The sequence below is a fragment of the Sorex fumeus genome, unplaced genomic scaffold (genome assembly GCF_029834395.1).
Source record: "Sorex fumeus unplaced genomic scaffold, SorFum_2.1 ptg000129l, whole genome shotgun sequence".
Classification (NCBI taxonomy): Eukaryota; Metazoa; Chordata; class Mammalia; order Eulipotyphla; family Soricidae; genus Sorex; species Sorex fumeus.
This window is the reverse complement of record NW_026606186.1, coordinates 1,163,217-1,178,435: the sequence shown is the minus strand read 5'-3', so window position 1 is coordinate 1,178,435 and position 15,219 is coordinate 1,163,217. Positions and strand designations below refer to the sequence as shown.

At 41.2% G+C, this 15,219-nt stretch overlaps 1 protein-coding gene across 1 annotated transcript in view; it reads right to left on the bottom strand.

Moving 5' to 3' along the window:
- The window catches only part of DCBLD2 (discoidin, CUB and LCCL domain containing 2), a 66,355-nt gene that overhangs the window by 1,556 nt on the left and 49,580 nt on the right, over positions 1-15,219 (bottom strand). The window contains exons 11-15 of the mRNA XM_056138597.1: positions 14,134-14,220; positions 13,864-13,989; positions 10,074-10,167; positions 3,428-3,477; positions 124-261 (exon numbers count right to left, since the gene is read on the bottom strand). Of these exons, the coding sequence (XP_055994572.1) occupies positions 124-261; positions 3,428-3,477; positions 10,074-10,167; positions 13,864-13,989; positions 14,134-14,220 (495 nt within the window). The remainder of the gene's footprint in view (positions 1-123; positions 262-3,427; positions 3,478-10,073; positions 10,168-13,863; positions 13,990-14,133; positions 14,221-15,219) is intronic.

Sequence of the window (15,219 nt, the reverse complement as noted above, 5' to 3'; positions counted from 1 at the left end):
CCTGATGCCGTACCCCCCCCCACCCCCAGCCCAAAAATAATGAAAAAGAGCAAAAGGAACTGTAAATCCCCAGAGCAAGCATAGCTGTTTCCACTATGTGTAGGAAAGTGGTAACACAGTTACCTGCAGAATCCGTTTGCAGCATTGTGGTGACTTCTCTTGGACTCAGGTTATTAACTTCACTACTGCTGTAGCGAACTGGGGTTTCTTCATGCTCCACTGATTTGGCGGGGAGAAACTGCTTCATTCCTTTCCACCAACCTTTATTGTGATTGTAAGCAACAGAAACAGTTGAGCAATACCGTAGGTCTCAAAGTACAAATGTACACGTTATGGGATGATTCCTATTTCATTCCCCTCTCCGTAACAGGTGCCGAGCCGACCTCAAGCTCATTATTTTTACTGTGGTAAAATAATATAAAGTTTATTACCTTATTTTGAAGTGTTCACTGTTACTAGACACAGTCATAATGTTGTGCAACCATTACCATCATCCCATCCCTGTAACTCTTTTCATCTAATAAAACTGGAGCTCGGAGTTACGAAACAATAACTCTTCATTTTCCCTTTGTCCCAAGTCCTGGCAATACCATTTCTACTTTTTCTCTGACTTCAACTAAGTATCTCTTATAACTGGAATTTTACAGTACATCTAGGATTATCCTGTTGCTGAATTTCCTGCCTTTTAAAAGCTGAATGCCTCACTGTCTCTTTATATCACATTTTGCTGATTTGTTCAATACACTGGCTGCTTCTAACTCTTGTACCTTGACGATTATGGTGACAAAAATATCTCATTGGGACCGAACTAAAAGTATCTTTTTTTGTATATAACAGGATCATATGTTAACTCTATTTTTTTTTTAAGGAACAGCATATTGTTTTCCATAGTATGTGACAAAAATGGCTATATTCCCACCAACAGCGCACTGAGGTTCTGTTCTTCTGGGTTCTTCCCCTCCTCAGCCCTTCCCTTCTTTTTGTTCATCGGTTATTTCTGAGATGATGGGGGGTTGCACACACTTGGTTGTGGGGCTTGCTAGGGGTGTCACACTTGATTATGGTGCTCACATATACTCAGGTGCAGTGGCTGAGGGTCGTATGATGCTTTAGCTGCAGAGCTCGTATATTTTTAGTTGTGGTGCCCACTGTGGACTTGTGCACCTGTTTTGGGGGTGCTGGGGATCTCACACAGCAGAGATGCTGGAACTGCAAATGAGCACAGCTACAGGAGAGTACTTTCAAAGACTCACAGCTGGGAGCCACACACTACCAAGGCCCCACTGACTATCCTTTTACTGCAATTAAAAAAAAATTTAAGAAATCTGATTTTTTTCTTCTTTTGTTATCTGAATATTTGGTGCCAAATCCCATAAATATCACCGCCAAACCCAATATTATGAAAATCTCACTCATATTTTCTCTTAAGAATTTTATTCTCTAGAGTCTTACATTGATCTTCCAGTTTTACTTTTTCAAGCTTGTTTTGACTATTCAGCTTAGCTTGAGATTCCATATGAACTTAAGATGGGTTTCTATTTTTGAAAAAGTCACAGGGATTCTGAAAGAGACTGCACTGACTTTTGAGATCGCTTTGATTAGCATAGACATATTAACTATTAAAACTTCTGATATTTAAGTTTTCTCATAATGTCTTTCAGCAACACTTCACAATATCCATTGTACAAGTTTTTCACCTACCTGACTGATTCCTATGTATCTTCTTCTCGGTACTATTTTGTAAATAAAATTGTTTTCTACCTTGCATTTTGGATTTCCCACTGTTAGAAATGCACCAGATTTTAAGTGCTGAGTTTGTATTTCATTACTTTGCTGAATTCATTAATTAGTTACAACAGCCTTCTTGGGGTGGGGTGGGGGGACTTTTAAGGTTTAGTTCTTTAAAATTCTGGTAGTACTGAGTAAATTCTTCAGGTCCAGAAGTTTTGTTTGTTGAGATTATTGGTAAGTGATTTAAACTCTATACTACTTATAGCTGACTGGAGCGATAGCACAGCGGGTAGGGCATTTGCCTTGCACGCAGCCGACCCAGTTCGATTCTTCTGCCCCTCTCAGAGAGCCTGGCAAGCTACCGAGAGTATCTCACCCGCACGGCAGAGCCTGGCAAGCTACCCATGACATATTCAATGTGCCAAAAACAGTAACAACAGTGTCACAATTTATTGTGAGATGTTACTGTACCCACTTGAGCAAATCGATGAACAACAGGAGGACAGTGCTACAGTGCAGTGCTACTAGTTATAGTAAGTAACTAGTACAGCAAATAATCTAGTCAGATTTTCTACTTGTGATTTAGTAATGTTTTGTTTCTAGGCATTTATCCATTTTTATCCATCACAATTTTTTTTGTATTTTATGCTTGCAATTATTTTATAATTCTTTTAATTTTTGTAGGATCAGTAGTAATATCCCCCTGAATTTCAGTGACTGGAGTCTTTTTCCTTCCCTAGTTCACTTTCAATTTGTTCTAAAGACTTTAATTTGTTCTTTTTTTTCCTGATATGGCCACTTCTGGCTTCATTATGTTTTCTCTATTATTTTTTTTATCTATTTTTATCTCTTCTCTAATCTTGATTATTTCCTTCCTTCCGCTAGTTTTGACTCCAAACTGTCCTCCTATTTCTAAATACTTAATCTGTTCAAGCTTCTTTTCAGTTTGACAGAATACCAAGTGAATGGTAGAAATTTCTAGAAAAAGCATTTACACAAGCAAAGTCACTATCAAGTGCAGTCAATTATGCTTTGTCTACTGGAGGGGTGATCCTTAGTAAGTTTTTCCCAAAAAATACTTTCCAAGATCCTCCCTGGGGGCTCACTAGCAGCACACTGCTCTTGGCTCATGGTCAGAGCAGTGAAATATCTGACCCCAACAGTTGTTCCGGTAGTGAGACTGCAAAGGGGAGACCTGTAGGGGTTCAGGAGTCCATGGCAGCAATGTGCCACACAGACTAGGAATTCTGAAGACAGCAATGCATCATGACCAAGTTGGCAGATCTCCACAATTCCTAAACTGCCAGACTCCATAGGGCAGAGACCCATGATGGAATGACACACATACATGGTTGTTGCCAAGAAAACACACTCTCCGCATCTTACACAGCTTCCAGAAACACTCTGGAAGGCTGGTCTCCTAAGAAAGAAGATAGATGGAACAAATCTGACAAGTTTTCTAGAAGAAAAGGAGCTCCATATATGCGTGTGTGTGTGTGTGTGTGTGTGTGTCTGTGTCTGTGTGTGTTATAAATTCTGCTCATCCATTTCATTACTAATTGACTAGAAAGGACTTTGCAGAAGAGTGAAAACAGAACAAAGAGGGATAGCATTTTTCTAACGGTATTGAAGAGGGCTTTCCTCTTCCTCTCTGTCACCTGCAGGGGAGGAAGGAAAGAGATGCAGTCAGGAATACCTGCTCGGTCCCAATAAGGTAAATCATAGGTGCCTTCGGTTTTTTTCTTTCTGGAAAAATACAGGGAGGGGGGAAAAAAGTTAGCCAATAAAGTGAATTTACCAGTAAGACAGCTCTGAAAGTGCAAGATAAATAGTAAAGTTAATAATTAGTCAGGAGTACACAATTCCACTTTCTGATCTACTTGGTGAAAACTACTTCATTTGACTTTGAAAGTCACCACTGCTGGAAGCTTATAAACTCTCAATAAATAAAAAATCATCTTCTTAAATAGCTATTTTACTATCCAACTGTTTTCTACACAGAAAGGATAAAGGATTTTTTTTTTAAAAAGACAACCCACAGATAAAGACCTAATGTAATCAAGCCCTGACATGTGGGGTTTGTTTTTGGGTTTTGGTTACTCCCAGTGCAGACTCAGGACCATGCAGTATGGGGGATCAAATTAGGGTCTCTGATTTGGGTTGTTAAGGAGACTGGCATGAGTTGTTAAAATGAAATCAGGTTTGGTGTTGGATCTGTTTGAGTTTCAAATTAATTCACAGAGTTCATAGAACAAAATTAATTCATTACTTTGCTGAATTCATTAATTAGTTACAACAGCCTTCTTGGGGTGGGGTGGGGGGACTTTTAAGGTTTAGTTCTTTAAATTAATTCATAAAACAAAATTAGTTCTTTAGTTCTTTAAATTAATTAATTCATAAAACAAAATTAATTCACAGAGTTCATAGAACAAGAACTGAATTTTCTTTTGCACTGCACTGTTCTTTTTTGCTAACTTACTACTTTTTCTCTGGTTCTTTGCCTCAAAGAAAGGAGACTTAATCCCTCCAGGATAAGCTATGAGTATCACTAACAATGACAAACAGCAGAGATAACAAGATTTTCTAGGTGTGGGAGGCAAGAGACAGGTGTAGAGTGACAGACATTCATCCCAACCCACTTCTCAGAATTCTGGTATGCCCTCCCCAAGGAGGCACGCGCCTCCCTCCGGTTAATAACTAATGTTTACCAAAGTAGCATTTACCAAAAATGTAAAATAAAACCTAGCAAACAAAAGGACACTTTCTGAGGGGAATCTAATTAAAGTGAAATGTTCTGAAGCTCAACAGAAAGCAGAAATTCCAGTGTAATAAGATGGTTGTATTTACATGTGTGCTTTTCAAAGGTCCCAAGCATATGCTTTGCCTAGCTACAGACATTTTTCTCTACCCTAAAGTTATTCTTTTATTTATTTATTTTTGGTGTGGGTGGTGATGCGGATCAACCCAAATGATGTTCGGGGCTTACTTCTGCCTTTGCCCTCAGAGGTCTCTCCTGGAGGGCTGTGGAGGAACCATATAGGTTTCCAGGAAGTGAATCTGGATCAGTTAGAATTCAAGGTAAGCATACTCCTAGCTGTACTACCTCTCTGGTCCCAAGCTGTGTTTTTATTACTGATACTAAAAGTTACTCCTTTCATTTTTATTTGGAGGGGGGGTGGCCCAAATGTTGCTTGTGGGACCACCAGGGGCGATTCCTCCTGGTTAATTCTGGCCAACTAGGTCAACAATTCAATGCCAAGGCCTAAGGTTTTATGGTGCTGCTTAGACTCACAGTGCGAGGGTATTCCCAGTCAACCCACGTGTCACCCCAGGGAGGGCTGCTCATTTTAAAGGCTGGCTGTGTGGCTGGGGCGATACTGCAGCAGTCAGGGGCTCATGCAAAGCTGGATTCTAATCCCCAGCACACAGGCCTGCACTCAGCACCAGGGGATAGCTCTGGTGGTCCTCGGTACCACAAAGCATAATCAGGGCCTAGCACTAAGCCGCAGGTGTATTGGCCAAATACTGCCAGAGCATCTTGAACAATGCTGAAGGGAACCACACCCCCTACCTCCCCACTATCACCACCACTATCACCACCACCACCACCACCACCACCACCAAAAAACCATAAAGCCGACTTGCATTTATTTATTTAGGTTTGGGGGCATGTCCAGCAGTATGGGGGCTATTTCTGGCTTTGCTAGGGGGACCATGTGGTACCAGGGAATCAAACCTAAATTCCTGAATGTAAAGTATGTACTTGGCCTGCAGAGTTATTATTATTCTAGCCCTCGTAGTCAAATTTTAAATATTAATGTTTAATTATTTTAAAAGAAAAGTATGGTGCAAAATTTGTGAATAAGATGAGTGTTCATCTGTAGTATGGAGAAAAATGGGAGCAGACAGTATCAAATGATGACAAATCTTTGGCTTTGGATTAAAAAACTGAAGATTACCAAGTCAAGGGTAAAACAGGTGGGGAGGGAAACAAGAAAAAATTAGAAGTACCATAAAGACATTTTTTGAGGCACTTCTGTGGTGGTGAGATGCAGTAACTACACATCAAAACCATAAACAAGAGAACTACTGTAAACAAGTTAGCTAAACTACAATAGCACTGTGGCACTGTCCTCCCACTGTTCATTGATTTGCTTGAGCAGGCAGCAGTAACGTCTCCATTGTGAGATTTGTTGTTACTGTTTTTGGCATATCAAATACATCATGAGGAGCTTGCCAGGCTTTGCCGTGCGGGTGGGAGGAATCAAGTCTGAGGTTGGCCTCGTGCAAGGCAAATGCCCAAACCCGCTGTGCTATCGCTCCAGCATATATATATATATATATATATATATATATATATATATGTATATATATATAGGAGCTGGGGGTTAGCTCAAACTACAATCACTGACACTGTCACTGTCCTCCTGTTGTTCATCAATTTACTAGAGTGGGCCCAGTAATGTCTCCATTGTGACAATAGTTACTGTGTTTGGCATACTGAATACACCATGGGGAGCTTGCCAGGCTTTACCGAGAGGGCGAGATACTCTCGGTAGCTTGCTGGGCTTTCCGTGAGGGGCAGAGGAATCGAACTCGGGTTGGCCATGTTGGCCGCTTGTAAGGTGAACACCCTACCCGATGTGCTATCACTCCAGCCCCAAACTACAATAATAAAAATAAAAATGGAAACAAAAATTAACAGTGTTGCAGTTGTTCACCAAAAACTAGAATGAAAAAAAATATATAGTAATACAATGCCAGTTTATTATTCAGCGCGTTCAAGGAGAAAAGTCTCTAGTCAGAGTACAGCAGGCTTAGAAATAACAGGAAAGCACTCATCTTTTCCATACGGAAATTAGATACCCTGAGTGGCTAGGATAACAACTTCAGAGCTGTTTTAGTCAAGGGTTATATTATCTTAAGGATTTTATGTACTTACTCTCAAGTGACAAAGCTTCAGGTTATTATTTGTGTGTAAAGCGTTTAGGACAATGCATGAGTTAAGGATTTAGTAGCTGCAGCTGCTTTTTATTATTCTCCTCTTTCCTGCTATTTTTACACACCCTCTTAATAGCATCGCTTCCTTGACTCCTTGTCACAAAGCTCAGGGGGCACTTAGAGCTGATCTCAGTAGTAATTTCAACCTGTGGTCTGGACCTGGTGTCCTGAATAGGCATGGCCTCCCGGAAGCCAGGCTGTCCAATGGGACCTTGAAGTCCCACTCAAGCGGGTCTCAGCCCTGCCTCCCCCGCAACAATTCTACTTCTCCGCCCTCACCCTCTGCCCCTGGGGTCTGACCACTGCGGTCAGCCTGGGATGTCTGACTGACCCGGCGATCAGATACAGCACTCAGTGAGAGCACGTACTCTGAAGCCTGGGCCAAAACTCCACTCTGATGTGCTGGCAGGAGACTTTGGCCAAGTTATTAATGACCCCTCTTTTGTTAAGCAGGATTTACTTCAATCTGAGCTTGGTGGATAGTTCTGAAGATTAAGTAAGTTAAAACATGTCCAAGCATTTAGAATGTCTAGATTCAGTTTTTCTACAAAAACGAACTGAATAAGTTATAATGGTGGTTCTGGAGAGTATCACGCAAAGTGAAGTCAGCCCGGAGAGGGATAGACACAGGATGATCTCTCTCCTATATGGGGTATAAATAAACATATGAAGGGAAGAATAAATGATCAAAGAGTCTGAAGTGGGAGACCCAGAAACAATGCTGGAGGTTGTGGTGTTGGAATGCGGGAGGCATAAAGCCCTTTCATTAACAGTACTGGAAACCATCAGGACTAAAACGGAAAACAAAAGTAGTTGTTGCTGCTGTCTTACTGTTAAGAATTCTGATTGCTCAAAGCCTCATGAATGTTCCTTCCTGAACTTTCCTAACTCTGCCACCCCTCGCCCCTGCTCCTTTCTCTTACTATCCAGATTCTAACTTATCTGGTCTCTCTCAGCCTTAACAACCTGAATCTGGGATCCAAGGGATCCTCCAGCTTCCTCCTAAGGCTCAGGTGGTGAAGTCAGAACCATGGCAGTCTTCTGCTCTATACCCTCTTCCCTAAGATGTGGGAGTTTACCACTGTACTTCTAACACCCGACTCCAAACAGTACAGCGTAGGAGTTCAAATGTTAGTTAGAAGGTTCATAAACAAGTGAAGCCATTCTCTGTCTCCAGCAAATCTGTTCAACTCCAAACACCTGTCCTGTTTTAACTGCGTAAGCAGGAAACTTCCTTCATACCGAACTCCTCCTTTTTCCTGAGCAAACAGCCAGTCATACATCCCGAGGAAGCCACTCCTCTGTGCCTTTTCTTCTGTCCCATAATCCCTGGCTTCAGTTTATCCGGGTGCATCTAGTCTTTCTACTCTTTAATTCCCTGTGCAAAACTCCCACTACCTTTTTTCTTAACTGCTTTCTGAGTTACACCGGCAATGCTCAAGGGCTACTCCTGACTCTGCACTCAGGAATTATTCCTTGCGGTGCTCGGGGGACCATATGGGATGCCAGGGATCAAACTCGGGTCAGTCGCATGCAAGGCAAATACCTTACCTGCTCCAATCCCTACTCCCACTATCTTCCAGAATGAACCACCTCCCTGCTTCACACTCTTCAATGAATAAAATCTGTCTCTCCCCCAGAAGCCCTTGTCCCATTTCTTCCATGCCCTGTCCTGTCAGATTCCTCCTTATTCTGCCAATATTCCATATCCCTGTGTTCTAGCTCACAAAATTCTGCGCCATTTTCTACCTGCTTTTGTCTTGCTAAATAACCCTTTTAAGGAAGGGATTAAAAAAAAAGGGGGGGTGAGCAAATTTGAAGTCAGAAAAATGGTACAGCAGGTGGAATGCTTGCCTTGCATAAGATTAACCCAGGTTCCATCCCTGGCATTCCCATTTGGTCCCCTGAGCCCATCAGGAGTAAGCACAGAGCCAGGAGTAACTCCTGAACATCGCCAGGTGTAGCCCCAAAACAAAAACAAAACAAAACAAGTCAAATTGGAGGATTACTGTTTCCCCAAAGGAATATTTTAGATAATTCCCATGGTTCTTGCGTCTGTCTTCTTCAACATTATATCAATAACTCAAAACATACAGAAATTCATTTTGTGTCATTTTGAGAAGAATTATGTATGATTCATTCAGTAAATATTACTAAGTGTTGATATATCAAACACTAACATGTGTACCTTAGTATATAACAGAGAAAATTTATTTTGGCATTCCTGCGTGGACTGCCAAGCCCCTTAGGCTGAAATAAAAAGTTGTACCATAAAATTTGAGACAAGAAAGGCATCCCACATTTAAAACAAGAAAGATATTCAGCAACTGATGGCAGTAACATTCATTTTTTTTTTTGAGAATAAAGAAGAATAAAGAAGAAATGCAAACATCACGATCACGATCACGACCATCCTGTTGTTCGTCGACTGCCTCGAGCAGGCCCCAGTAACGTCTCCTTCGTCCTAGCCCTGAGATTTTTTTTTTAAATGCCATATTCAAGGCTCTTTCAGGGTTAGGAGAATGAGACCCATCATTGTTACTGGTATTTGGCATATTGGGTATACCACGGGGAGTTTGCCAGACATAGAGATACTATAATGGTTATCTTTTATTATTTTTTTTTTGGGGGGGGGTCATACCCAGAGGTACTCAGGGCTCACCTATGGCTATGTGCTAAGGAATCACTCCTAGTGAGGCTTGAGGGACCATAGAGGGTGCTTGGGATTGAACCCAGGATGGCTGCATGCAAGGCAAGCAAATTCTCCCTTTCAAAAAATGTGTATTTAATGGAATACTACTCAGCCGTAAGAAAAGAGGAATACAATTTGATGCTACGTGGACAGATCTGGAAGTATAATGTCGAATGAAGCTAGTCAGAGGGAGAGGAAAAAAAACTCAATGATCTTTCTAATATGTGGGCTATAAAGAAACTTCACAGGGGAATATCATATGCCCAGAGGCAAGAGAAACAAATAGCAGGAGAAACGGTTTCCAGTTGGAAGACTGCCAAGAAGGCAGAAGTCAGAGGTGACTACGTTAGGCACGGGAACTCTAAGACAATGGTGGAGGGGACAAGTACCTGCCACAGAGTCAGGCTGGACGTGGGAGGAAGATGGGGACATTGGTGGAGGGCAGTTGTCACCGGTGAAGGGATTGATGCTGGAACATTGTACACCTTAAACTTGATAATGAATATCTTTGTAACTTTGTAACTCACAGTTATTCAATGATAATAAACAACAGTGGTATATTACAATGCATCTTCTATATTTGGTTTCCAGTTCACACATGAAAATCTCCCTGCGGGACCAATGAGGCGACTGGGTTTGGCATACTAACCTGTTTCTCCAATGCCAAGCACATACTAACACAAGGATGAGAGTGGTGAGGACCATGACTAGCACAGGAACAAGGACTGCTGCCAGGGCTACATCTGAAATTCAAAACCACGAAGCTATCAGCATCATTCAAGGTCTTTCTAGCTCAAAGAATTACTACTTACAGCATGTATGAAATGACAGTGGCACGAGCAGATGACTGCAGAAGCCTTCACAAGTATATGGAAGACCGTATTATTTGCTCCATCTGCTTGCAATTTTTCATGATAACTTTTAAATCACCAAGACAAATGATAAACTAGGAAATTTTATTTTCTGCATAGATGGAGGTTTATTTGTTTTGTATTTTTGCTTTTTGGGTCACACCTGGCAATGCACAGGCATTACTCCTGGCTCTGCCCTCAGGAATGACTCCTGGCGGTGCTCAGGGGACCATATGGGATACTGGGAATCGAACCCAAGTCAGCTGCGTGCAAGGCAAATGTCCTACCTGCTGTGCTATCACTCCAGCCCCCAAGATAGAGGTTTAGTGTAATTAATGTTATCAGGATTTGTAAGTAAAGAACAGAAAAATCAGGACAAATTTTTTAATATTAAAAACCATACTTTAATATGTCAAATACACATTTACTGTATTAAATTTTTTAAATAGTGCAGTATATTAGAATACACACATGTCAAGCACATTAGTCTCACTAGTAACCTGAAAAATAGAAATTAAAACAAGAATAGGATACTACTTCTGGCTTTTCAGAAAGGAAAATATTTAAAATGAAAGTCAGTTTATGAAGAATATAACAGGAAACAGATTTTCTTGGAATACAAATTGATAGAATCTTTGTAATTGGTATTTTGAGACTATATATATAAAAACTTACTTTATGGAAATCTGTGAATTTTTTTTAGGAAAAAAATTAAGAAGACTTTCAAACAAATACGTATCCTTAAAGATGTTGCTCTAAATCTAGCTGAGAGTGACAAACTAGAAATAATCAAAATGTCCAATAATGAAAAGGAATTATTAAATAATGACATCTTCCTTACAGCATATTGTCTAATCACGAAAAATAATATTGGACCATCATAGCAAAGTAATCAGAGTTATAGGAAGGTAACTTAGTGTAAAGGTATATGCGAACAGACCAGAATACAGCGCAATGCTGCAGACTGTAAAGACATAAGATCATTTACTGTCACTCTCACTGTCCTCCAGTTGTTCATCGATTTGCTCGAGTGGGCCCAGCAACGTCTCCATTGTGAGACTTGCTGTTACTGTGTTTGGCATATCGAATACGTCGCAGGGAGCTTGCCAGGCTTTGCCGTGCAGGCAAGATACTCTCAGTAGCTTGCTGGGTTCTCTGAGAGGGGTGGAGGAATTGAACCCAGGTCGGTCGGGTTGGCCGCATGCAAGGCAAATGTCCTACCACTGTGCTATCCAGATCATTTAGTATTCCCTTATTTCACTTCTCTGAAAAGGAAACCAGGGCACAGGTATAAAAAGTGTCCTAAGGTCATTTGAGACATTTCTTACTCCATCTCTGAACATCCTCTTGCCTATAAGGATGACAAAACAGCACGAGCTGAAATCTGAAGGATGCTGCAAAGGGACTGGCCTGGACAATTGATTTCCTCCATAAAACCAACATAGAGAACAGGGCTGACAACACAGGAAGATATCCTAGGAAACCACATGCTCCCCTCCCCCAACTCAGTGAACAGAGGGTACAGGTGATTTTATAGGTTCCACAAAGGAAGTTTGCTTCTCCTGACTTCCACCTTCTTTGGGAATCTAATGAGTAACCAAGTGAGTGAAGATCTCTGTATCAAGAGTTTGAAAAATATGGAATACATCAGTATTAAGTGCTAGATAGTAGTAGGAACAGATATAATAACTAAGTAGGGAAACAGCCCCACTGAGGTAAGGTCTGGAATTAGAGTGGTACAAATGATCATGACGTATTTTTCTCCATGATTAATCTCAGCCTCATGTAAAACTGGAGAAAGAAGCACCTTAAATAGAAATCACAACTCCAGTTACAAACCTTTAAGAACCCAGAAAGGTGAATGCACCTATGTCCTAAAATTTGTAAAACAGGGCAGAGAACAATTAGGTTGAGAAGGATACGTTAAATTTAATCAGAAGATTGAAAATAATTGCACAGGTTCAAATTTTAATTACAAGTGTTTATACCACGATTCCCAAGAAGAAACCAGAAGGCTTCAGTTGAAAAGACCTGCACATTCTTTATTATTTCTTTAAATGTGCAGGGCTCCAAGCTGTGGAATACTCTAAGGGTACTTGTAGTCTTGAAACTTGAGGATTCTATCTATACATCAAATTTTAAATGAGTAATACTTTTAAATGACGGTTCTATTCAGACGCCTGGTCTTGGATTTTACTCAAATAGAAAGCTTCAGGTAACTGGTAAGAAGCTTTGAGATCTCGTCTGTAACAGCCATTCCTTGTCTCTAGCTTGCTTCCAGCAGCACGAGAAAGAGTCTGACTGGGAAAACCATCAGAGACAGGAAGAAATGGATACTTGGGAAGTCAGAGAATCAAGGCACATTTTCAGAAAATGTGGGTAATTAAAATTCTGGGGTGGGGGTAGTGGTAGTACAGTGGAGAGGGCGCTCGCCTTGTACGCAGCCAACCCAGGTCTACCAGGAGGGAGTACTGAGTGCAAAGCTGGGGGCTAAAGCCTTGATGAAAGCTGGGTGTGTCCCCAGCCTTTTCCCCCCCTTATGTGGCACATGTTAACTGTTTTTCCACAAAATGAGTATGCTTCTATTAGCAGCCACAAATGCTGCAACTTACTTTTGACAGATGCTTTTTTTTTCTGAGATTCAACACTAATTTTGTTTTTCAACTATACTTCCCCTCAGAGGTTCAACACTACTTTTGTTTTTCAACAATTAATAGAATCCAGTAATTGCTGTATTTCACACATTAACATAAAAATGGGAATAAATTCTAATAACAAACTGAAACATCATAAATGTCTGAGGTAAAAAGAGACCAACATTTTTATAACTAAGATACCTTGAGGGTATTACTGTTTTAATTTTATTAAAGCACCACGAATTATAGTTATTCATAACTGAGTTTTGCATATACAGTATTCTAGCACTCACCTCACCAGCAGTGTCAACTTCCCTCCTCACCCCCTCATCCCCCTGCCCCCCAGAATGCATCTTGACAGGTACCCTATGAAGCGTGTTAAAAGTTTGGGTCTCATGATTTCAGTGCTGTTGACTCTGGTTTGGAAATTAGGCTATAAAAGCTCCACCACAATCTTCATGTTCCCAAGGCCCTTTGCCCCTGCGCCTCCCAGCTTCCCACCTTTCTCTCCACACCTCCCAGTTCATCCCGATTTCCTTCTTTGTATCCATCTTCAATTTGGCCCTTCTTCCTATCAAGTTCTCTATCAAATAAATGAATATACAACCAAGAAAACAGTTTACTATGGTTTCAGTTACTTCTACAAAATCTATTTCAAGCCTGAGACTATACGTATTTATTCAGCTGTAAAGTTAAAAAAAAAAACTACAAAAAGTGCTCTGGAATAAAGCCAAGTATTTTCAAGTATTTATGTTCCAACACCCATCCCTCACCCGTGGACATTTCCCACCACCAATGTCTCCAGTTTCCCTCCCCCCACCTCCAAATATTTAAACGCAACTTTACACAATTTTCCCTATACTTGCATAAATCTATAGAGAGGGGGTTTTTAAGAGCCAGAAACTTGAAAGCCTAAGTAAAAACCATAACAGGTGTTAATGGACTCGCTTACCTTTGGTTACATTTGGAGTCACTGTCGTGTTTTTAATATCAGGAGCTGCAGTTGTTTGTTCCTTGTGTGCAGGAAAATCATTTCTACTGCGAGGTTGTAGTGGTTGAGTCAATTTTGGGGCACGACCTAGAAAAAAATATTTTTTTAAATCCGTTATTCTTTTATTGATACCAAGTTGATTAAAAGTTAAGTTCTAATGCTTTTCAGTCTATGGAATTTTATATTACAAATCTAGAAAAATATCAAACTCTCACACTGAAGGTGACATACCTTTGGCTATTTGGGGAGGGGCTGTCGTGTTTCTGAGGTCATTGCTGTTCCGAGGAGGTGGGGGTTGAGTAAGTTTTGGAGGACGACCTTTAAAAATAGATTACAAAGCTTACACATTTTGCTTATAACAATCATAGTAAAATACTCATTTCAAGTATCTTCACCACTTTGCAGAGAATCCAAAAATTCTACACAGAAATTTTAAATTTCAGCCGTAGGATAGAAAATAGCACTGTAGCACTGTCCTCCCGTTGTTCATCAATTTTCTCGAGCGGGCCCAGTAACGTCTCCATTGTGAGACTTTGTTGTTACTGTGTTTGGCATATCGGATACATCACAGGTAGCTTGCCAGGCTGTGCTGTGCGGGTGAGATACTCTCGGTAGCTTGCCGGGCTCTCAGAGAGGGGCGGAGGAATCAAACCCGGGTCAGCCGCGTGCATGGCAAAAGTTCTATAGGCTGTGATACTGCTCCAGGCCAAGACAGAAAATACTTTGCATTAATGTACAGCCACAGGACACCCCCACCCTCCAGGGATGGGTGACTGGCAGAAGTGCCTGCTGTCCATTCTCAAGGTCCTGAGTGACCCCAGCAGCTCTGCTCTCTGGAACTCTCAGCATCGTGAGATCTGCAGTACACAGCCAAGTGTGAGAGCACTGGGCTTAAAGTGGGCCTTGGTAAGCGCTACACTTCAAAGCGTGTGGAGTGTGACCACCAACAAGCACTTAATGTGAGCAGCAAAGCAACCCCCAGCAAGCACTATGACCAGAACGAGTGAGATCACTGCTAAAGGAGTACAGCTTCCACTGTACCCAGGTTCAAGTACTTCAACAAAGTGTATCTCCTGCCCCACCCCCCCCACCCCTGGGGAGCACCAGATGTGAAAACAAGACTTGGTCTGTATGTGAACCCTGGTGATAGAAATAACAGTAACAAAGGGCAGAAAGGGGGGAAACAATAATAAAAATAAATTAAAAGATGGGAGTAGTCACTGAATATGTGTGTGTGTGTGTGTGTCTCGGTTTAAAAAATAAATGATCTGCAAATAATCTTTTCTAGGGGCCTGAGTACAGAGGGCAAGGTGCTTG